This window comes from Aethalodelphis obliquidens, unplaced genomic scaffold, assembly GCF_003676395.1.
Source record: "Aethalodelphis obliquidens isolate GAN/ISIS:26980383/991018 unplaced genomic scaffold, ASM367639v1 scaffold5, whole genome shotgun sequence".
NCBI lineage: Eukaryota > Metazoa > Chordata > Mammalia > Artiodactyla > Delphinidae > Aethalodelphis > Aethalodelphis obliquidens.
In genome coordinates, this window is record NW_020837949.1 from 68,806,176 (window position 1) to 68,830,901 (window position 24,726).

General features: G+C 37.3%; 1 protein-coding gene across 2 annotated transcripts in view; it reads right to left on the bottom strand.

Annotated features, from left to right (window-relative positions):
- Positions 1-1,978: 1,978 nt before the first annotated feature.
- Positions 1,979-24,726, bottom strand: part of ANKMY2 (ankyrin repeat and MYND domain containing 2) — a 35,383-nt gene continuing 12,635 nt past the window's right edge. For both annotated transcript variants that reach the window (XM_027102586.1, XM_027102587.1), the window contains 8 exons: positions 24,071-24,209; positions 22,257-22,355; positions 15,613-15,773; positions 11,315-11,529; positions 10,386-10,521; positions 6,175-6,303; positions 5,007-5,136; positions 1,979-3,270 (listed from right to left, as the gene is read on the bottom strand). In XM_027102586.1, coding sequence (XP_026958387.1) covers positions 3,086-3,270; positions 5,007-5,136; positions 6,175-6,303; positions 10,386-10,521; positions 11,315-11,529; positions 15,613-15,773; positions 22,257-22,355; positions 24,071-24,209 — 1,194 coding nt within the window. In that variant the 3' untranslated portion in view covers positions 1,979-3,085. The remainder of the gene's footprint in view (positions 3,271-5,006; positions 5,137-6,174; positions 6,304-10,385; positions 10,522-11,314; positions 11,530-15,612; positions 15,774-22,256; positions 22,356-24,070; positions 24,210-24,726) is intronic.

Below are 24,726 nucleotides of genomic sequence, written 5' to 3' on the forward strand. Positions count from 1 at the left end.
CATTTTCCCCTCTTTTTATCCCTCTCTTGTCTGTGTCTGCTCAGTGGCTACATTCTCTCAGGTACCTCTACATGTCAGCTCTAGCAGCTCTGGAACTGAATCCCTGTAATTTATAATTGTCCCAAGGGAGAAACAAACAAACAAACATCCTCCCTCTTTGGCTTCAGGAATGTAAAATTTCTGAAAAGTATCCTTATTGGCCTAGTTGTAAACCATGAGAACTGGAAGACATCTACCTCCCGCTCAAGAAGGGGACTGATTTGCTTCAGAAGCAGGGGAGATGATCCTAAGATAAAAACACTGCAAGAACATCTACTTTAAGAATTTCTATTAAGTTTAATATCCAATAATATTAAAACTCAAGTAAACTCATATACGTCATGATGACTAAAATCACTCATCTTTTTAAGAGCCTAGGGATTATCTACCACATCCTATAAAATAATGGCTTGTCTTCAGAGCTCTATTATTATCTTACATCTGCAGAGAAACTACAGTGATGGTAACATATTAAGAGTGTACAATGTTGTAGTCAAAACTGCAGACCTTGTTGAGTTCCAGTTCTGTATTTTTGGATACATTAGTAGACCTCTTTAGACTTTAGCCTCCTTATCTGTGTTATGGGGATAAAAATAAAGTCTACTTCATGGGATTGTTGTGAATATTAAACAAGATAACTTCAGGGATACAGTAACTTTCAGTGGTAGCTATTATTACCACCTATTGGATCAAAAAGCAGAATCCAATTTCCTAATAAACCCACTGGCTAATTTAATATTCTATTACATCTGCTCTAAGTATAAGACATATTGGAATAGTAAGGCTATTCTTATCCTTTAGGTCTATTTTTGTTTAAGAAGTTTCTTGATGGCATATTGAAAAACAAAACAAAAAAACGGGTAACACCTGTTTTGATGGTGTTATAATGGAAACATGTATTTTTGGTTATTTATGACAAAGGAAGGGAGTATAATGAGAACCAACCTCATTTCTCTTAAACTCCATCTTCTGACCACCCCCTTTTTTTTTTTTTTTTTAATGGTATGCGGGCCTCTCACTGTTGTGGCCTCTTGCGGAGCACAGGCTCCAGGCACGCAGGCTCAGTGGCCATGGCTCACGGGCCCAGCCGCTCCACGGCATGTGGGGTCTTCCCGGACCGGGGCACGAACCCGTATCCCCTGCATCGGCAGGCGGACTCTCAAACACTACGCCACCAGGGAAGCCCAACCACCCCTTTCTTGAAATACATACATGGAAATTTTGATATTGACATGGCTTATATCTAAAGTTCCCTTTGTCCAATTGGAAAGTTACTATTAATGCCAGTTGTAGCTTTGTTAGAGTTCTGATTCATATTAGCATTCATTTCAATGAAGGGAAAATTACCTCTACGTTGCCTCATCTCTTGACTTTCCTATTCCCTTCTGCTGTTTCATAACCTTCCATGCTATCCAAAGACAGGGACCATGATGATACCACACACCCAGAAAATAATTAGAATCAGGGAACTCAGGTAAAAAAACATACTTGTGGAAGAGGAAGGCCTGGGAGGACTATTTTTCTGGTCAAAGATAAATGTTTATCAGTGTGTAGATTGAGGTACCTTGATGAGTGAAAGGAGGCTCATCATGATTGACAGGTTCAGGTAAAATCTGCCTGTAGAATTCCTACCCACTTAACTGTGATTTACTCACATGAAGTCTTCCTAGAGCAGCATGGTACAGGGTGTGCAGAAGATGTATGTGTTGGCACTGGGAGAAAAGTAACTGAGTGTAAGGAAGAGGAAAAGCAGCAAGACAGAAAAATCTAATCAGTGAAGTGAGGCGAGAATTCTAGTCATTTTGATTTGCAATTGTGAATATTAAAATAATTATACTGTGTTCTCCAGTATTTGCTAAGTTTCCTAAAATGTTTTAAGTTCTCTAGTATTTCTTTAATATTTGCCACCCTCGACAGCAAAACACTATGAAACAAGATGTGAGGTGGCGATATCAGTAGGCACAATTTATTTTACAAATCAACACAAGAAACTTTGAAACACAGCACTATCTTCAGATCTCATACTCTAGCTTTATTTAAATACTCAGACACTAAAAACTGATGCCAGGACAGTCTATAAGTGACAGTTACAAATCAGTTTGTGGACAGGAAGAGCCATATGAAAAGCTTACAGGAAGGTAAAAGCCTTTCAAGTGGAAAATGGCACATGAGTTAGTTTTATAATTGTGGACACAGTATGTTTAGCCTTTGTTTAATTGACAGTTCCGTCAGATATCTTTTTAAATGCACATGCTGAGATAACTGTGGCTATGCCTTAGTTCCTCCTGGGGGATTTGACATTTCTGAAGGTACAAAGACTGTAGATAAAACACCACTGCAGGAACTATATAAAGTTCAGGCTGCTCAGGATAAATTCTGTAGAAAAACTACAATTAGGTGAACTATGGCAAAGATCCTTTAACATGTAGCTTTTCTTCATTTCATTGCATGTTTTTTTTTACCATCTTTATTGGAGTATAATTGCAATGATGTGTTAGTTTCTGCTTTATAACAAAGTGAATCAGCTCTACATATACATATATCCCCATATCTTCATTGCACCTTAATAAGTAGAACTTCACTATTGTAAATGCTATTTATATGCATTTTATTTACATATAAGTTATGATTCTTTTAACTACCCATCTCTATGGCTATAAAATTTTTCTTTCCTGAAAATCTCCTCTCTCCTACAACTGTTCTGCTTGCCTCTGTGTTCCCTAAAACCTATATTTCTTCTTTAAAAGGCGATTTATTTTCCTTTGAGAACAACTGCTGGGAAGCCTGCCTCAGAAAGGGAATAGAAATGTTTCTCCTACATTTTGAAAAAAAATTTTTCTCCCTAGGAATATGTGACCAATTATTGAACAGAATCAGTAGGAAATTAGGGCTTGGTAGACAGAGCTTTGATGGAGAGCACGTATTCTGTGAAATGTGGAATCCTGCCACAGTGCCATGCAGGTGTGGAGGCAAGGAGGACAGTCTCGTGAGTTTTCCAGCTGCCCGCCAGGGTGAGGACTGTCCACGCTGGCACCTGCTCCGGCTCTTACTCCTCGGACTGCTGTGGACCTGCAGGAGCATCCTGTAAGCATTCCAGCCCAGCACCACTCTGAAGAGATTCTCTCTCCCCTTCCACAGAATCCTTAGGATTGCAGTCCTCCTGGGAGATTCCTGTTTCAGCCTCCGGCTGCTCTTCATTAACACAGTTAGAATTGACATTAAGTTTGCCATCTGATAAAAAGAAAAAAAGTGAGTCATTTTGTTCCTACCATGTGCTGGACACTCTTCTAAGTACTTTACGTGTATTCAATCATTTAATCCTCATAACAACCATGAGGCCAAGTATCATCTCTATTATCATTTTTTACAAATGGAGAAACTGAGAAGAGAGGGGTTTGTTAACTTGCTCATAGTTGCACCGCTAGGAGAAGAACAGAACTGGCATTTGAACTCAGGCCTTGAAATCAGGATTGCTGACTGGCAAAATCCACATTCGAATACAGTTCTGCCATGAGTTAGCCTGACGTGCTTGGTTAGGTAACTGCCTGTACAAGGCTGTTTCCTTATCCATAAAGTGGTGCATAATAAAGCCTATCCTACATCTGTGGAGAATAAAGGTGTAGAATGGTGTGTGATACGGGCTGATGTCTAACAGCCAGGAGTTCCCATTCTACTGACTGTCCTCCCATATGGCTTCTCTAGTACCTGTCAACATAAAGGATATACAAGTTTGGTTCAGAAAACGGGAGAACGCACGGCAGTCAGAAAGCCTGACTATTCTCTTAACAATTTATTTCTAAAAATTTAATTTTGTATGAATTCAGCTTTGTACCAATCATCCGTTCCCACTAGTAGTGTTTCTCCACCAGGTGGTAAAGTGGACACAGTCCCTTGAGGGGTGGAGATGGACGTGCTTAGTGTTAGAATCACCTGGGCAGTGCTTTCAAACTATCACTCCCCAGAATGTGCTATATATCCTCTGGGTAGTGTGGGCGGTTCTCTTCTCCAATATATGAATCATTGCTCAAACAACTCACTGTTCCTGATGAAAATGAGTCATATACTTCAGGAGGGAGGGAGAGGAAAAATAATATGGAACTCACTGCCCTCACACTTGTAGAAATTTAATTTGTTCAAGTTAATTTGTAATTTATAGATTTACTCTGTAATTTCACCTGAAGTTTCATAGTTAAGAAATTTAAAGGCTTCCGACCTTAAAATTTTTGGGTAGCCATTAGGGGAAATTTAATTATTTTCGTATTCAAAGACCTTAAAATCCTTTGTGAGCAAAATATAAGTAACAACTCGTTAAGAGTGCATGGTTCCAGGGCAGTCTCATGAGTCATAACGTAGAATGTGGAATAAACGATATTCCTCAGAATCTTTTTTTTAAATTTAATTTATTTATTTTTGGCTGCATTGGGTCGTTGTTGCTGTGTGCGGGCTTTCTCTAGTTGTGGTGAGTGGGGGCTACTCTTCGTTGCAGTGTGCGGGCTTCTCATTGCAGTGGCTTCTCTTGTTGTGGAGCACAGGCTCTAGGCGCGCGGGCTCAGTAGTTGTGGCACACGGGCTCAGTAGTAGTGGCTCGTGGGCTCTAGAGCACAGGCTCAGTAGTTGTGGCCCACGGGCTTAGTTGCTCCACGGCGTGTGGGATCTTCCCGGACCAGGGTACGAACCTGTGTCCCCTGCACTGGCAGGCAGATTCCTAACCACTGCGCCACCAGGGAAGTCCCATCCTCAGAATTTTATGTCTTTCATTTTCTAGTGATAGCTAGGCTGACTACAGTCTTGTACATTTTCCCAGGGACTCAAAACAGGGATGCATTTAAGCGTGATCCTTATGTTGGTTAACCCCAAGCTTCCTTGGTGCCCTGAGAAGACTCGGTTCCTGTGTGTCCTGTGTTAGTATCATTGATTCTTCCTTTCCCCACTGACCAACAGTATGATCTTGCTTTTTATGTACTTACTGTTGTCCTCTTCACTCTTTTCTTTGGCAGCCTCCAACTGTTGCTTCTCATAAATGTCCTTGAGACTCTTACAGATTTTCTTGTGTGCAAACCAATGTGTTTTCTGGCAGGTTTGATCGCAATATATTACCTGAAGGCAATTGTACGTTTATTTTCAAGAGGTGTAATCGCATAATTTTTCAATTATGACATTCAACCAAGTACTGTGCTGTAAAAATGTTAACTTTTCTATGCTTTATTTTAAATGACCTCCTGCTGGTCCAAGGAGGATGAGAAACACATGGAACACAAGTGCCCCAGCCAACCCCAGACATGAGAGAAAAAATAAATGATTGTTGTTTTAAGTAAAATATTTTAGAGTGTTTTTACATGTGGCAGTAGTTAATCAATATAGATGGTCACATTTAATTCTCACAACTCTAGCCCGATTTCACACATAAGGAAACTGAGGCTCAGAGAAGTAAGTGATTAAAGGAAATGAAACTGGAGAAGTAGGTTATAGCAGAATATGATAGGTTACAGAAGAATATGCTGAAGAATTTCAACCTTAAAAAACAAGAGGAAATTAACATAATCTATAGGGTAAAGTGAATGTATAGACGCATGCATGTGGGTGACATTTGTATGTGAGAAGAAGAACCCATTCAGATATGCCCTTTATAAAGATAATTCTGACAGAAGTGGGTAGTAATCCAGAAAGCTTAAAGATTCGTGACAGTCAGAAGGGAGTTGTAGTTTTACAAGGAAGAGCTGATGAAGAGATTGTAGTTAAAGTCAACATCAGAAGATTTAAGACTGCATATTTAGAACTGTTCCATTGTAGGTTCTCATATCTGCACCAGTCTCAGTCCCCTATGGATAATTTTTCTCTTGTTTTCTCATATTGATTCATCCATTCATATTCTTTCCTTTTTGGGGGTAGTCAGCATAGAAGTTGGGCAGCCTGGGAGTTTGACAGAACATAGAGAGGGCACAGAACTACATTTATCCTGTAGTTCTCTTCCAAAATTATTTTAAAATATTAGATGCAATACTTTATATCTAATGGATTAGAATTTATTAGAAAACAGACATCAACTATTATATTTACAGAATATTAAAACTCAATTATCAATTTGGATGAAATCTAAACCAGATGTCAATGAACTGAAAAGAACTTCATTCTTACCATTTTGCACACTGAGCATCTTTTACTTGCTCCTTTTTCTCCACAGGTGGTGCAAAATTCAACATCCACGAAACCCACCTGACCAGTGATGGCTTGGGTAAGTACAGAGAATGCAGTGGGATCAGAACCCTACAGTGGGTTAGAAGAGGAGGAAAATAACCTCTGAAATCACCATTGAAAGACTACAGAGAAGACATGTCAAGAACAAGAGACAAAATTATTAAGGCGAGAGACTGCACAGACTATGACAAAATGATAGATGCCTTTTTGAGTACACCTTTTTCTATACAAAGTACATGGCAGGTAAGTCATGGATCCAAATATTCAGAGAGAAAAAAACTGGCCTTATTCTAGAATAAAAGTATTTTTTCAATTAGGATTATTCAGTAAGCACACAAAGATTTCAGATATATGACAATGAGCTCAGAGTGGAATTTCCTTCTGAGAATTAAGACAATATACATATTTTGAGGGACAATTTATAGGGCACATCACAAATGTTTATCTTAATTCTTAAAAGTTTAGTGCAATTTAAGTGTTTTAAAGACTTTAAACTATTTACTTGATGCTGGTCTGCAATTCTAATAGTTAAAAATTATCACCTTTATTACTGAAATGTTCCAAACTCTTAAAATTAAAAAGACATAGATGTGATTGCATTAGGGTATTAAGAAAAACCAAAAAATATGAAAATTATCATATGGCTACTGAAAATCAGAATGGCTTGCTAAAGAGGAGTTATGAAATTTTTTTACATGGGAAATTATAAGGGCAAATATTTATCTGCCTGGGATAATGCTATTAAGACCTATTTGAATGTTTATCAGCCTAGCATAATACTATTAAGACCTATTTAGAGCAATTACAGGGTATCGAGCTGTCTTACCTACTCAAAACAGTTCTTGTTTCTGAGTTTTTCCAATTTGCTTCTTTATTCCCAACTAAATTTTTGCCAATTTTCATAATTTAAATTTTCATTTGCCTTTTCTTCCTAAGTTTATTTGTTTTAATATTACCTTATCAATTGTACACAACAGAGCTTTACAAATACCACCTTGGAACATTGTTTTACACTGTACTCATTTTGAAAACCGCCTTACTCCTCCTGAAAACAAATGATGACTGAGTTTCCTTTCACATTCAAGGGCTGAGAATTCTCTTTTGGAATGAAGATAGTATAACAGTGAGAAAAAAATAGTGAAATAAAACCTCAGATACTAGATATAAGTTAATAATTTCATAAGGAATGAATGTCTATGGCAGTTGTGCTCAGAAGAGAACTTGTTAAAAATTCAGATTGATCTATACTTTCTAAATTAGAATCTCTAAGGATGTGGTCCATGTACCTGCATCGTGAAACATACTAAAAGTTTGAGAATTACTGGTACTTAAATGTTACAATGAACACTTATTAATCTATAAAATTATTCTGCCTTAAAAGTAGAGTATTTGATCAGACAACAGTCTGGCCCACAGAGTATGATATATTCAACAGATTTTACAACAATTACATTTTTTTTTTTGTAAAAGTGACTGAGACATGTTCAAAATCTCCCCCACAACAGGACTTTTGTGGGAGTCAGAAAGCAATGACATTCTCACAGATGTAACTGGAGGTAAAACTAAAGGATTTTTTGCTAGAAGTATGGCTGTTAATGTGAACTATTGCTTCAGAAAAAAATTGACGGTACAGTAGAGTAACCACATGAAATCTTTCTTGTCACAGTTGAATGACAAGAATTCTTTCTTGCTGTGCAAAATCTTGGCATCTACTTTGTTAAATAAGAATCTGTTTAGGCACCAGAGCTCCACCTATAGAAGATATGCAGCCTAAAAACGAACAGGATGCTTTATTCAATGTATCCTATAAAATCAGAGACATTAGCTAGCCTTCCAGATGTTAAAATACACACTGTCAATTGAGAAAGCAAAATATCTTTAACAGTTATCATCTGTTACAATGCTGGAGCAGCATTTCTTAAGTGTAGCCATGCCTCACACTTCCTGCTGAATTCTGTCACAGGTGGAAGCCAGAGTTCCACAGTAGGCGGAGGGAATCAAAACCCCTCCATGAGGGCCCAGGCATCAGCACTGTCAGAAAGGACCATAGGGGACCCTCGTGGCAGCCAGCCATGAGAACCACCATGGCACGGGACAAGCTTAACACTGCTTCAGAGGCTTTTGAACTTGCAGGATACCGGAAGCCATTAGGCAGTAAACAGTGGCTATCTGGGACACTCACAACCACAAGCATTGCAGATAAATAAAGTTCTCCGGAGAGCAGAATATGTAACTCTTAAAGAACAAAAATGTTTAAAGAGAGAAATTTTTCTAAATTGCATTAAATAAATACTATCTTTTTACTGATGGCTCAGATCACTAGGATAAATATCAATCACACACCATACACTCTAACTACATTATTTTATGATACAGGGTTAAAATGGATTGTTGAGCCTTACACTAACCTGCTTTGACTTTTTAAAAAATACTCCAGGCTGCTATTTTTAGTTTTTCTGTTTTCTCCCTTGAAGGTACAATGTCAGCTACACTTGTTAGTGCTGGAAATATCCCACAGCAGCCACTATTAATTGCTTCTCTGATAGCCATTCCCCCAACTCCTTACTAACAGAAACATAATTTAGTCAGAGCAGCAGTGTTTAGACCAGCCAAAAGCATTTCCCCAGAATACCCATTTCTCCAAAATACTCACTTCCACCTGTGCCACTAAGAGCACAGGTCAGCATGCGTTTCAGGGAGAGCTTGTGTTTTCCAGCTACAGACCGATTTCCTTTGCTTGTCTGCCTAGGATAGGAATGTGAGCTTGGAGGAAGAGCATGAGAAGCCTTGCAACTCTGAGGTCATAAGCATGTGTATGATAATCTGTATGGCTAAAGAATATCGGGTGGAAAAACAGGAAAGTATTTGGGTCCTCAGTCCATTTCTGCGCTACTGTGCCAGATCTGGTCTGCTACCTTTGGGCTTCTGAGTATATAAGAATAAATGAACCCTTATCTATTTAATTCACAGTTGGCTGGAGTTTGATATGCACAGCCAAAACACATTCATAATTGATACACCACCCTCATAATTTGCTAACTTGAATCTTCCAAAAGCTTAAACACCAAATAGCCAAGCATATTAAAGAGCAAGGGGAAAGAATCTCTATGTGAAATCATGGAGAGCTCTCAGGAATAAATCAGTGCATGAACTTCATAGGATCATCTTGTCTGCTTAGGTCTTTCTTCTTCCATGGTTCTGAGTCGGTTAAGTCAATGTATAAAGGAACACCTGGAACCCATTTTTAGTCCTGATTTTTCAGACTGAGAATGATATAACAGCCTAGAGAAGGCAGAGAAGAACCAACATTGCCAGATGGAGGGAGGAAACCAGGGATGGGAATAGTGTCAGGATCAGTTTCTTGCCTAATAGACAAAGGCTGATAAAGGATTTGATTGAAATGTGTAAAAGCATAACTGGTGTAGATAAGGTAAACTGAAACCTATTCAAAATAGGGAAGGCAGGGAGTGTCTTTCATACTACTTAAATAAATATATGACAAAAGGGCAGTAAATAATTTAAAGAATAGATAATAAAGTTAAAATTTACTTCCCATAACTGGCAAGTATAAATAGATTTTTTTTAACGTATGGAAAATTTATAAAATCAGAGGCATTAAAGTAGAACATAAGAAGCTGGGACGTCCTTTGAGATTGTTTAGCAGGACACACAATGAGCCTTCTCATGACTTATCCCCTCACACCCCCTGACAGGAAACCATCAACGCAGACATTCAATTCCTACTTTCATCTAGTATGGGATTTTGTACTGGTTTTTCACACACTACACCTGAACAAGTGTGGATCTGTATTACATAGTGGATGTGTACCCACTGTTAAGGTTTCACAGAGGCATTAAAAATGTAAGTATCCACTGTAACAATCTATATTCTGACATAAGGATATACTGTTTATTAAACCATGAACCATATAAATGGAAGAAGAGGATTGAGAGAGGGGAAATGGATAAACAGAAACAGTGTTAACAGGCAAACCTATCTCCATGTTTGCTTCTGAAGTTTTTCTAAAATAATAAAGAATTAAGTCTTTATTAAATAAATAAATAATGCTAAAGAGAACATGACTTTAATTGTACAAAATATGGTGATTAGGTCTTACTGATAGAGTTAATTTAGTTGCGAAGAGCCTTACAATTTCAACAGGAGCAATGCTTCGCACCAGCTGCTGGAGGAGTGTAGCTTCACAGTAAGGAAATTTTCTGATACTTTCTCTAATGATCTTTTCTTGATATATTGGAAAGCCATCAGAAGGTCGGCCTTTTAACAAGCTGAAAGATATTTTTTAAAAAGTAACTAGAGTTACTTTTTAAAGGAGTTGAATTACTAAGCATTTCCTCCCAGCTGAACCCATGAACTTTGAGTAGTTTCTTCTTTGCTGCATAAGATTTTCATTGGGTCTTCACATCATGAGGATAGACTCAATTCAGATTGCTGCTCTACCTGCGCATTAGGCTAGGCCTTATCAGGTTTAGGGGCTTAGAGATGTATTTATAAAAGTAACCCCTGACATAAAACATACTAAACACTGTTATCAGATTAGCTAGTTACTTATTACCATGTCAGTTATTTGTACAAAGAATGAAAACTCTCATTGAGTCACACCCTTCTGACTTAGTTCTCTTTTCTTAGTAAAACTATCGGAGAATTTGACCCCCAGGGGTCAGAGAACAAGGGTAACACACAGCTCTCCTGGGTACAGAAACAGAGATACATTGAGCGCCACTGTGAATCCAGAGCAGCAATTATGGCATAAGCACTCCTATCCTCAAATTTGGACTTGGGCTGCTTTCTAGCTGTATGATTTTACACATGATATTTAACATCTCCAAACTTCAGATTTCTCACCTATAACTGGTGATAACAAAAGCACTGTTGTAAAGAGTATAGAATGGAATAATCAATTTAGTTATGAGTGCCCCTTGTTTCTTACAGATGAAATGTGATCTCAACATTAACATCTGCTGCTAAAATGTTTAATTTTTAAATCCATAATGAGATCTCATATAATGGAACATTATCCATTTGAGTGTACTTTATACATGACATGGGAAAAAACAGTACCTTTTGATCAGAGTGTCCAGTTTATTCTCTCCGTCTTTTAAGAAGTTAATACATTTCTGAAAGATACAGCTGATGTAATGCATTTTCATAGCCAGTACTTCATTCATGTCTCTTTGCTTCATACATTTCTCACAAATCAAATCCATCACCTTGTAGCATTTATTCAGAGCTGCTTCTTCTGCCAGCAGAGGATTCTCATTTATAAGCATCACAATCTAGAAGAAATCCCAGTGAGCTTAGAAATTCATTGAGAAATTTTCCATGTGCAAATTAGGTAGTCAGTTTTGATTACCAAATAAAGTCTTTCTTATGGTCACGTATTTACTGTGTTAATTTAAATGAGAATGCAAATTGCCACTGATCAAGTTGTAAAACTAATACAGAAGGACCCTGACATTATGGAATCTCTTGAATTCTGTGTATCAGTTATCGAGTGATTTGCCATCCAGCTAAACTAGGGTGTTAGTTAGCCAGTAGGAATCATGGTTTCACTATCTCTGTTAAAAGCACTTTCACTAAAGATAAGCATGGCATATTTGTACACCTTTTATATATAGAATCAACTAACAGAGCAATCACTACTTTTAGTTAACATTACTGTTAGGATTTCATGGCTAGGAAAACCATAATTCTCATTCATTCTTGTTAATTATAAGGAAATGAAGATTTTTACTGACAAGAAGTCTAAAAATAAAAGGTGTATTACTTACTGATTGACTACATTTCTCTTTGGAAATTTTCCTAATATGCTTCTAATCACCAATGAGAATAGGTCAAAGTGGAAAGCAAAAATAGCTTTAAAAAGGGATTCTAAGAGTTATCCAATCTGATGCATTATGAGTCCCACACTTCCCATATATGCCCAGATTAAGCCCAAATTTAGTGTAATAAGGAGTATTTATTTTTTCTTTATTGGTTGTGGTAGGCTTTCATAGGACAGCTGTAAAAATCCATAGTGAGATACAGTAATGTAAACATGTGTGTAACATAGGCACAGTTGTATTCTCAGAGCAGAAGTTCATTCAGTATTTGTTAACTTACGTGTTACAGCTAAATACCTGTCCCAGGTAATCTTAGGAAACAACAGGTGGCAGATTTCATGAATTAGATCCTTTTCTTTAGACATGAAGATAATTTGTTAACTTAAGTAAAACCCATGCTGAGCTTCCTACTTGAAAATTTAACATATATTAAATGTTCCTGTTAAATTAAGGTTTTTTACTTATTTTTGACACTACTAAATTGATATATAACCTAGTATTTTACTTAAAATATAGCACTCAATAACAAATTATTAGACTTCATGAAATAAGTATAATCAGAATCCTTATTGGTAACAAAAAGTTTGCTGAAAACTTTCCCTACCGTAATATATATCATTAATTACCTGTTTATATTTCTGCTGTCAACTGCAATCAATTGAAGCTGTTTGCTCAATATTTTGTATACAGCATTTGTAATCTAAGGATAGGATCTAAACTTACATGTAAGAATTCTTTAAAAAATCCCAAATAGAACCCAGATTAATGATTGATTTTTTTTTGTTTAAGACATTAGACTTTATTTTATAATATACAGCAGTACACACAATAAAAAATGATATCTACCCACAGCTCAACAGTGAGCTCACTGAATCATTTACACAGCTGCACACAAAATAATAATATTTGAATTAGTTTCTGTCCTTTAACCTCTGCAGCATTGTAAAATAATATATTTATTATAAAGGGAATCATTAATTACTGAAGAGGAATAAATAAATTCTGGGCTTAAAAATCATGTTAATAATCAAAAGATAGGATCACTTGCACACATCTGTTTCCTAATCACTTAGAGACTCTGCTAAACTCTATTGTCATTTTTCCTGTGACTCTGTTTTTCTCCATTATAATCTCTGTATTCTGGGCATTAGCACAATTCCCCAAGTCCCTGTTGAAAGCAAACATCCTTATTGCTATAGCAGCCACTTAACCTCCGTGCAAATGTATCTGTGTTAGGTACAATGCAGCAAAAAGGTGCACTGTTGGATCGAGTGTTGTACTGTGCTTATCTTAAAAGGTCTTTGATTTGGTAGAGTGGCTATTAGTTACTTTTTTTATAATAAGCCCTATGAAGACCTGTGCCAGCTTGAAAAGGGGTAAAGCAATGAAAATGGGCCACCACAAAAGCAACTGGGCAGCTTTTATCTAAAGTATGGATAAAAGAAAGGTTTTCAAGTGAATAGACTATTTATACGTACAAAAAGCAAGGTGTGGTCTGAAGGAAGGTACTATAATTATAGAATAGTCTCTCTTATAAGACCAAGTGCTCTAAAAAATATAATGTAGGCTATTTTAGTTTATATACCTTTACAGTTTGTCTGTATAAATATACCCCTAATCAAATTTACTCAAAATATGTGCCTTTAAAGATAATTGGAGGTACAGTAATTCTTAGGATATTTAACCCTGAGAAACTAGGTTCTGTGCAAACATCAAAAATTACTCCATAGACTCAATTATCACAATAATTGAGATTACTGCAATCTCAAAGGGTGGACACAGATATAAGACACAGTGAATCAGATACATACAGGAAACTTCTTCAAATCAATCAAACCCAGAATATTCTGTAATGCTCAGGCTAGAGGGGGAATGACAAGGGCCTTGTAAAACCACACACGTTCTCTACATTGAGAAATACTATAACCCTGGGAAAAATCCTGTCTTCCCACTCCAGCTTGCTCCACTCCTAATAGAAGTGCCACGGAGAGGGAGTCACTGTTTACAGCAGTTCTGTCTTTCCTGTGTGTGCTGGGAGGGAAAGAAAGACTGAAACAGAAGAGGCTAAATATTTTTTAGAGGTTAAATTCTAAGTCCTATAAAATCTCCACTAGAAACACAAACACCTGATTCATGACTGAATTTCCTTTTTGCCCGATTAGGGTCATAAGTGTTGCCTCTAGCGGTTCTTTCAGAATGTTAAGTAAAACATTTGAGTTTTGAAAAATAAAAACAGAATAGATACCACTTGTCTGTTGTATGGGAAAGGATCTGCTAGTCTGTCATCTCTCTAGATGGTCCAGAAAATTAATTTGGGTGAAGGACCACATGAAAGGTATTTTTTGATTTGTTTGTTCCTCGAGCTTCAAAGACCATATGCAAAGGGATGTAGCAGTAAAGTAATAAGATTATACACAATTTGGAACTTGAGTGTTAGTTTTCAAAAGAGTTACTTTATGAGAGCTGTCCACTTATTTTAATGACAATAAGTATATTCCAGATTCTTCTGTAACAGACAAAGGAAATCTATTTCACTACATTAACACTTTGTATTAAGGGAAAACTTCAATTTTTGACCCAACATACTGTCTTGCTCACCAAACAGCTCTGAATTACTATCAAATCTATACATTATGAATGAAGACATATGGTAGACATTGAAATTTGAAAAAGGACAGCATCATTGTAGCACACATGGAGTTTTATGTGATGACTCACTGAAAAAATAATATTAATTTGGATCAATTAAAAAAAAACAATCAGTTTATAAATAAACACAAAGGTCATATATAAAACATGAAGCAAATAGCAGTGGCAATAGTTCACAATAGCCCTTGAAGTTTCCCAGTTAAGCCATTTGGACTTCTGGGTTGGTCTACTGAGTTTGAAAATCTGTGTGATTTGACTATTCACTAGAAGTGTATCACTTAAATGCATCAAATACCGACTTGCATGAAAAAAAAAATGTGTTCATTATTACATTCCAGAACATTTCCTGGAAGGATAATTAGCGTAGTAGATGCTGTTGGTTCCCCACCCAGATTCTCTTTACCAGGCCTGTGTACCAGGTCCCTGCTGCTGGCTCGTTGGCTGCTGTGGGCTCCGAGCTGCCTCCTTCCTCAGGGAACTTTCTTCATCCAAAGACAGCCACCTCACTTGTCACTATCTGGGAAGCTGTCCTTTCCCTCTGGGGACAGACCTCAGCCAATTACAGACTGACACATGAAAGCCTGGCTCCCTTGCCTCTCTGGAGCCATTAATGATCCGGAGCTCACTGTGAGATGAGGTGGAAGCTAGGCTTCGGCTGAACCCATCTCTCTGCCTAGCTTTTCCTCTGGCTCTAGGCTGTGTCCCTCACTCTCTTCTAGGTTTCAAACGACAGCACTCCTTCACTGTATCAAGTGAACAAGAGAGTCTATCACAAGCTTTACATCAACAAAAAGCAGCCCAAGACAATTATGATCCTATGTACTAAGAGCCGTTTAAATTCTGAAGCAATATTTGAATAGAAAGCAAATACAGTAGACGTTACGGTACCTTGACAGGATGCAGATTTGTTGTGGTGATAATTTTGTGCAGGGGGCTTGCCAACTTCGGGGGCAGCCTCGGCTCTTTATCCAGTCCCTGGGGTTTAGTGTAATAATCCAGTTTCTCTCGAGGAAAGAAATTGTTGATTATAGTCACACAATCATGTTGACCTTTTAATAGAAAAATAGGAAATATATAATTTCATTATTCAAAATAAGACATTTTCCATTTTTTTAATTATGTTACTCTGTTTTCTGAAGTAAACATGCATCAACATCTTCAATTTGTAGAAAAGGAGAGTACGGGGGAGGAGGAGAGGTAAAATGTTCTGGGGAACATCTATAAGCATGCTTTGTGATCAAGAAATAATCTTTTTTTTTTTTTGTGGTACGCGGGCCTCTCATTGCCGTGGCCTCTCCTGTTGCGGAGCACAGGCTCCGGACGCACAGGCTCAGCGGCCATGGCTCACGGGCCCAGCCGCTCCGCGGCATGTGGGATCTTCCCGGACCAGGGCACGAACCCGTGTCCCCTGCATCGGCAGGTGGACTCTCAACCACTGAGCCACCAGGGAAGCCCAAGAAATAATCTCCTTTTAAAGACACAGAATTCACAATACATGAGAAGATTATGTGGATAACAACAACAAAAAAGCAACGTTCAACTTAAAATTGACCCTAAATGTTTAATAAAAGTTGCTTGTAATTTAAATGTCTCTTCTTCCACCCCTACACAAATGATATTCATTCTTCCCTAATCACATCTGGCTTTCTTTACACAGAATTTAAATTTATTCTGTATAAAGTTATTATCATTATAATTACTGTTCATATTGTTAAGCTAATCTCTTCCCCCCTTGAATTTGAGAAAAGCTTGGCCTCTTTGTGAAATGAATTAGAGAAAAAGCTTTTGCCCCCCCCCCCCCCCCCCCCGTAAGCTTGGAATCCACATTACGGCTCCTCATAGATCCCTGTGCCACTTCTCTAAGCCATCTCCAGAGGTAAAAATTGTTCTAGGAAAGCAAAACCTTCCCTGGCGAAGCTGGTGGCCTGTGTTTTCCTGCTGCCTCCCCCTCCCTGGCTCCCTCTCCACTACTTCTCTGGAGCAAGAAAGTGGCCACTCTGGGCCAGCAGGCTGTGCCTGCAGGGCACATTTGCAGGTGCAGGCTCTTCCAGAATCTCCGGAGGACAGACTTCTTCCTCCGCTCTGCCTGAGGAGGGCTGAGGGACCAGCGGCGGAGAGTCCTGGGGAGCCGGCCCAGACGCCGGGGCTCCGAGAGAGGGGTCCACCCTGGGTGGCCCTTGTGGCCCCTGCCCACTTGTACACAGTCCAGGGAGCATTTGCTCGATCCTGCCAACAACAGGTGACCTGTGGGGGGATTGCATTGTGGGCCAGGTGGACCCTTGAGGTTGGCCAAGGGCTCAGCCTGCCTGAGAGTTCAAAGAGAACTCAAGAGTGGACCGGCTTCTCGCTGTGTCTCAGCAGAGGACAAAATATCTCGTGGTTTGTTGACCCTAAGACCACAGGTATAGAGAGATGGCACTTCCCTTCACGGCTCCACGACGCTGTCGGCTTTACCTGACTGCCTAGGAGATGCAGACCAAAGGGGATCCAATCTCGAAAGACTCTGCAATGCCTCCAGCAAAGGGCTTCTTCCGCGGAACGTGTTCTTACGACTACAACCACCCACAACCAAACCATAACCACAACCACCAAAGAAGAAAACTTAAATTAAGCAGATCAACTACAGTATGTAAAGAGACCTTCATGGACCACAGAAAGATTCCATTTTTAAAAGTTAGTAGACAAACTGAAAGAGGTAATCCTGGTTACTATTGAGAACTAAAATAGTAATGTAGAAGATGAAGGGGATGAAATATCTTAAAACAGAGAAAAACTAGGATATAGAAATCATTATAGAAGAGATGAGAGCTGAAAAACAGATCCAGGAAAAAAAAGAAATGGATGGAGAATTAATAATTAAACAAATGATAAAAGAACACATCCATGATATGAAGGGAAGTTTTAGTAGTGATCACAGTATCATTTTTGGTATTTGATGTTATTCTTAAATGCTGAAACACCAGTTTCTTTTTCTTTTCTTTTTTTAAAACCAGAAATCTCCATTGTATATATCTTGAGGAAAAGTCAAACAGTAACAGGAAATATTAAAAATATGAAATGTTCTGTTTAGAAAATGATCATTTCTACCTACATAATCTTCAAGAACGGAGAAAAATGACAATCAAGCAAATATACTACAAGCAGGATGTAAACATGACAGCGCCAAAAGTAACACAGATAATGGTGTGCAGGAATTTACAACTGTACATGAAGAAACTAAAGAAGATGAAGACAAATTGCAACTGCTTTCTAAAACACATCCAGCTTCAATAAAAAGACAGAGGTTCCTGTTTAAAAAAAAAAAAGGTGCTCTAAAATAGCTTCTAGAGACTTCCCTGGTGGTGCAGTGGTTAAGAATCCACCTACCAATGCAGGGGACTTGGGTTCAGGTCCTGGTCTGGGAAGATCCAACATGCCGCAGAGCAACTAAGTGCGTGCACCACAGCTACTGAGCCTGTGCCCTAGAGCCCACGAGCCACAACTACTGAGCACACATGCCACAACTACTGAAGCCCACACGCCTAGAACCCGTGCTTCGCAACGGGAGGCCATTGCAGTGAGAAGGCCGTGCACCACAATGAAGAGTAGCCCCCGCTCACCACAAGTAGAGACAGTCTGTGTGCAGCAACAAAGACCCAACGCAGCCAAAAATAAATAAATTAAAAAAAATTAAAATAAAAAATAAAATAGCTTCTATCAAAATAGACATAGGAATATTTGAAGGTAAAGGGATCAGAGGAAAATACAGACTTAGTTTGTAACTACATCTTCTCATCAGTCCCCCAACTAGTATACTCAGAAAAAGCCTTGTTAGCAGTTGGAAATATTTGTACATAAAATACTGGCTACCTAACAATGACACTGTCGTATGACTAGAGGTTTGTTAAAATTACACCTTTGTGAGAAGGAAAAAAATAATATTACTTTACTTTTTTCCAACATTAATCTTTCTCATTTTAGGTAGTACTTAGGTAATTTTGATATTTTATTTAAAAAAATCTGCCAATAATTTATATTAGAGTGATATACATATATATTTAAAGTTTATCTTTATACATTTTTACTTAATTTATATTTAAATTTTAAAATTGAAACTATTAAATATTTAGTTTTATGAGTTTTTAATTTATGAATTGTGAATACCTACAAATAAAATAGTACTATTAATATAGAAAATGAATGCTGGGGGTGGGGGCTGGGTGGGGACCAGTGCATCATTTTGTGCCATTATTACTATCACTGGACTTGAGTCTTCTAGACTGAATGGGCTCACTGAGTCAGCCCTCGGCAGGATTAATGAGAACATACACACAACCAGACACATGCTAGTACAATTTTTTACTTTCAAGGATAAACTGAAATTGAAATACAGTTCCAGACTAAGAAATGAAAAGTTGACAAAGAAAAATAAATTACATTCTCACTTACAAAACCAGGATTTAGAAAACTGTGGAGTAACTTCTACATATGATTGAGAGAATAGAACAGTGATATAAGAATCATGAAACTAGCCAACATATGACTCGCATTTCAGAGAAAAAGAGAGTTTTGGTTATGATGGGTTTCAAACAATATACAACCTACGTACCATCTGAGAATGTCCTGTAACCAAAACCTAAATGAGAACAGAGATCTCAAGATGGAGCAACGAGAAAAGAGAGGAGAGAGTGAAGAACAAGAGCCCTTGGCAGCAGAGTTAGTTAATCCCAACGGGTGGAGACAGCACGATGGAGAAATTATACTGTAGATGGTGAGGACTGCTGAAGCAGAAAGAACACACCATGAATGACACTCTAATGACATATTGGCCCAAACATTCTAGACTTTCTCAGGCAAGTCCACAGCTAGTCGTAGTGGTGGAGGAGGAAAGGAAAGGCCTGTTGCCTGACAAGGCAAACATAGAGAATGTGGAGAAATAAATGAGTTATAAGGATTTCATCTTGTTGGGGTTGCTAAATGGGCAAATGCAAAATCTTAAGGGTAGGGCACAGGGTATAGTTTTGCTCTTGTTTCTAGATAGTAACTGAGAAATATGGGTTTAACTGGGAGCATTGTGAATAGGAGAGTACGCACTGGTAGAATATAAAAGCATTCTTGATCTTTCAAGTTAATAAAAGGAGAAAGAAAATTTACTCTAACAAGACCAGGCCAATCACATTAAGGAAACACACACACACACACACAAACAGCCACATACTGAGTGAGACGGGAGGGACTTCCATGGTGTACTGGTAAGTGAGGAAAACAAGTTGCAAGGAATATATTTGTATGACCTTATTTGTAAAAGATGAAAAAATCTTGCACATGTGTGAGTACATATGTATACATATTGATCTGCTTGAGGGGAATGAAAGTGGGAGAATGAGTTTTTAATAAGACTAACTATAAGGAAAATATAATGTCAACTTGAAAGGGTACAATGTAATTTTCTGTCTATGAAATTAGTCTAAATAGATTAAAATGGAATGAAAGCATTACCCTCACTTTAGGATGGAACTGTGGACAGGTGTACATTAGATTTTTATTAACGTAGTATTGATAGTATTAAGAAAACAGAGAAAAAGAAAAGCATTGTATTAATGGTTGAAAGTGCAGGCTCCTCTACTTCCAGCCCTGTGATCTGGGGAAAGTTACTTAACCTCTATCTCAGCTCTATTTCATTACATTGTGGACATAATGAAAACTTGTAGAGTTAAAGAGAACTTCAGGTCATCCAATTCCCTGGCTTCTTCGTACATATCAGAAAACTGAGGATCTGGAGGTGAAGGGATTTGCCTGTGATCTTGTAACTAATTAGGAGCAGATATGAACTAAAATATGAGTCTCATGATTCCTAGTTTAGTGTTTTTTCTTACTAAACTGACACCCTCAAAATTAGCTGAGGGCTGAGGTGGTAGCAACCAGGAAGCCCCTAACTGTGGGAGATAAATATTTCTCTGAAGTTTGCACAGCAAAGCCATACCTTTTTCAAATCCTCCTGAACTGAAGTAAAATAAAACAAGAATATTTGTTCTTAAAGAGCTGTCATAAAGTGACTCAGTGACTGTTTTGACTTAATCAACAGTACTTACTATTAGTAGTTTTAAGTAATACAATAATAAAATTTAACACCATATACAGTTACTGTCCCCCATATCTGACTAATTCCCACTGTACCTTAGCTTACATGTAATTTCTCTCTTGAAATTCCCTTGGAATGGGAGAGAAGATCCCTCCCTTTGATGTATTTTATGGAACCCTTAAGTCACCCATTGGAATACATTTTCACATAGTCATTGCCTTTATCCTCTTAGTGCCATGAATGGAGGAACACCCTCTGTCTTATTCACCAAAGCATCTAGAGTGATGCTTGGTCTACAGGTTGTGAATGTTAAGTATCTGTTTAATGAATCATTAGGCCTCACCGAGCTACTTACTACATTCCCAATAAATCAGATTTTTCTATCATTGCTTTTCTATCAATGGACTCTTCTAACTGCCAACTCATTGGGGCCAAAATACCAAACATCAAATATTCATTCCCACTCTCTTCTAAACCCCCTATATTATATCAAGTAACAGGATTAACACATCAAGAAATATTGGGCACACGCAATAAATGTTTGTGGTTGATGACGATAATAATGAAACAGCTGTATATTGTATTATCATTAATGCTCCTTCCTAATCATTGTTGTAATTATTATAAACAGCAATAACTGATGGCATTTATTGAGAGCTACATGTAAAGCTCTTTAGGTCTATCATCTCATTTAATCCTTTCAATAACCATGTAAACATTTTGCAATGAGGAAACTGAAGATCAGAATTATTAAGTAACTTGCTGTTAAGTGGTACAGCCAGAATTTCAACCCAGGATCACTGACTCCACAGTTCCTGTTCTTAAACATTAGGTTAAACTATTTCCTTAGAGGAGTAAAATATTCTCATTCAAGCATTTGACTGCAACAAAAAGGTCTCACCACACTCTGTATTTCAGAGTGGAGATTCAAAATAGCTTGTTCATGTTATCCAAAGTGTCATTAGGTGTTTCATTAAGTTAGACAAAACTGTAAACATTTGCTTTTTTAAAAATAAACATGACAGGGCTTCCCTGGTGGCACAGTGGTTGAGAATCTGCCTGCCAATGCAGGGGACACGGGTTCGAGCCCTGGTCTGGGAAGATCCCACATGCCACGGAGCAACTGGGCCCGTGAGCCACAATTACTGAGCCTGCGCATCTGGAGCCTGTGCTCCGCAACAAGAGAGACCGCGATAGTGAGAGGCCCGCGCACCGCGATGAAGAGTGGCCCCCACTTGCCGCAACTAGAGAAAGCCCTCGCACAGAAACGAAGACCCAACACAGCCATAAATAAATAAAATTAAAAAAAAAAAAGTGAAAGGGAGACAAGGTCATTTACATGGCTGTTATAAAAAAAAAAAAAAAGAAAAAGAAACATGACAGTATTTACACTCTGAGAAGCAAAGTGGTATTTTTTTCCATGGGGGAAACTCTGGGTATAAGCTAATGTAAAACTGCCATAAAAACTCACCCACAAAGGCTGCCATCTGAGCTGCTGTTCTTCCTACAGAGTTGACAACATCTGTCTCGGCACCAGCTTCCAACATTACCCACGTGATGTCTTTATTACCTAGAGTTAAAAAGAAACATACTTGTTAAAATTAAGGACTGCACAATTCAAATATTCCCTTTTAAATAATCTGTACCCTTTTTTTTCTGCTGAGTTTTAGGTTTCTATTTTGTGGATATTTTCATTTTTTCCAAAATATAAATCATAACTATAGCAAAAAGTAAAATGCTATAGAACCCACATAGAAATTAACCTTATTTTCTAGAAAACACATCAAGCAATACAAAAATGGTATGGAATTGAATATAACTTTTTTTTTTAACAAGACAAAGTATGTTTTTCCTATGATAATACTTAGTATTAAAAAAAAGAATAATGCTTAGTATAAAGTCAAAACAAAAAACAAAGACAGAAAAAATAAAATGACTAAAAGTCTCCCCTTAATGTCTACTAACTCATCCCATCCTTCACACCTACAGGCCCTGAGATAACTACTGACAGTTGAGGATCTATCTTTTTACACTTTGTCCTATCTACACATTCATAGTGATTCTATTTGTGTTCTTTCACTAAAGGAATCCTTACAGATAATCTGCTATTATCAACTATACTCAGTGGACACCATTTCCCATTACTTTTTGCAAGCTTGAACTATGATTTCCTTAGGAACAGTTCCTGGAAAACACTGTAGGATCAAAGGTTATGCATATTTTAAATGCATTTTACCAGGCTGCCTTCCAGCAAGGTTGGGCTGATGTACACTCCCCAAAACAGTGCACAAAAGTTCCTGTGCCAAGGCTGAGCATCATCATTCCTCCTTAACCTTTGCCAATATGTTTAAGTGAAAGGTTATCATTTGTTGTTCTAATCTGCAGATCTTTGAGAGCGTTTTAAGCTTATTAGCCAGTTGTATTACTTTTGTTCTCTGTTCAATTTTCTGTCTAATTTTCTACTGTAGTATTTGTTGTTTTCTAACTGACTTATAAGAACTCTTCATATATAATGATACAACCTTTTTAGAAATGGTAATAACTATTTTCCTTAGTTTTTTAATTTATATTTTAACTCTATGTATGGTATTTTCTATATATGGAAATGTTTTAAGATTTTATGTAATCAAATTAGGCAATGTTGCCCTTTTTGAATTCTATATTTTATACTATGCTTAGAAATGCTTTTTTCCCCCTGGATTATAAAAATACAGATTACTGCTTTTAAAGCATGGTAATATTAAGTTACATATTTATTTTCTTAAAAAACTGTAACAAGGACAGATAATTCCACCTAATTTTAGATATTTCCCAATTGTCTTTATTCAGCAAATTATAAGCAACATGAATCAGAGTAAGTTTCTAAATGGATCATCATATTTAGTACTTAAATGTCACTGAAGCAAATAGCCCTATCATAGCAGGTATTCTCTCAAGAGAACAACAAAGAAGCTTTCATATTACTTCAAAATATAAAACTATAGAACAGCAAAGGAACTAAATTGTAAGAATAATAGATCTAGCTCCACAACTCTAAACAAAATATATTGTCAATACAAAGAATCAAGTGATTTAAATAACTAAAGAGACATCACCAAATAAACTATATAACATACTTCATACATTATAGCTTTTCAAAACCGATTCCCACCATGTCTTTCCATAAGACATGATCTTAAAATTACTATAACAAAAATGCGCTTAATTTAAAAATGTACACATTCTTATAACAAATTTGTATAGGTGACTATTATTGGTATATTAGAATAAATGCTAAAACTTCACCAGAAAGTGCAGCAAACATGAGGGCTGTGTATCCATGTTCATGTTGATGACAATTTACATCAGCTCCATGTCGTAAAAGTAATTTGCACATATCAAGTTTTCCTTTATATGCAGCATGCATTAGAGGAGTCATTCCATTCTTTAACAGAAAGGGAAAAAAAGTATTAAGTTTACTTATTTACCTCTCCCCCTGCCTATGAACAATTCCTGCAATTAAATTAAAACACAAAATAAAATGAATTAATAAAATCATCTTTATAATCTGCATTTTTATACTCAATTCCCCACTTGGATCTTCCATAAACTGCTGAAGAAAAAAGATGGTTTTATTACCTGAGGTTTTCTACAGATTAGCAAACAGATTCAGAGAAGAATTGCTCAACTTCACATGACTAGTAAAATGGCCAGGGCAAGGACCAAAACTTAAATTTATCAGGGCTCTCATCTCTACTACACATACTTAGCTCCTGGGGAAACAAATGAACAAGCAGATAAAAATGCATTAAAAAAAGAAAAGAAAAGAAAAAAGTAAGGAAAAACCTTAAAACAAATAGAATGCTTATCAAGGGGAACGTTGAATGTGGTATATCCATAGCATGGAATAGTATGGAATAGTGTGATGTTACTAATTGAATACATTTGTATCTATTGAATTG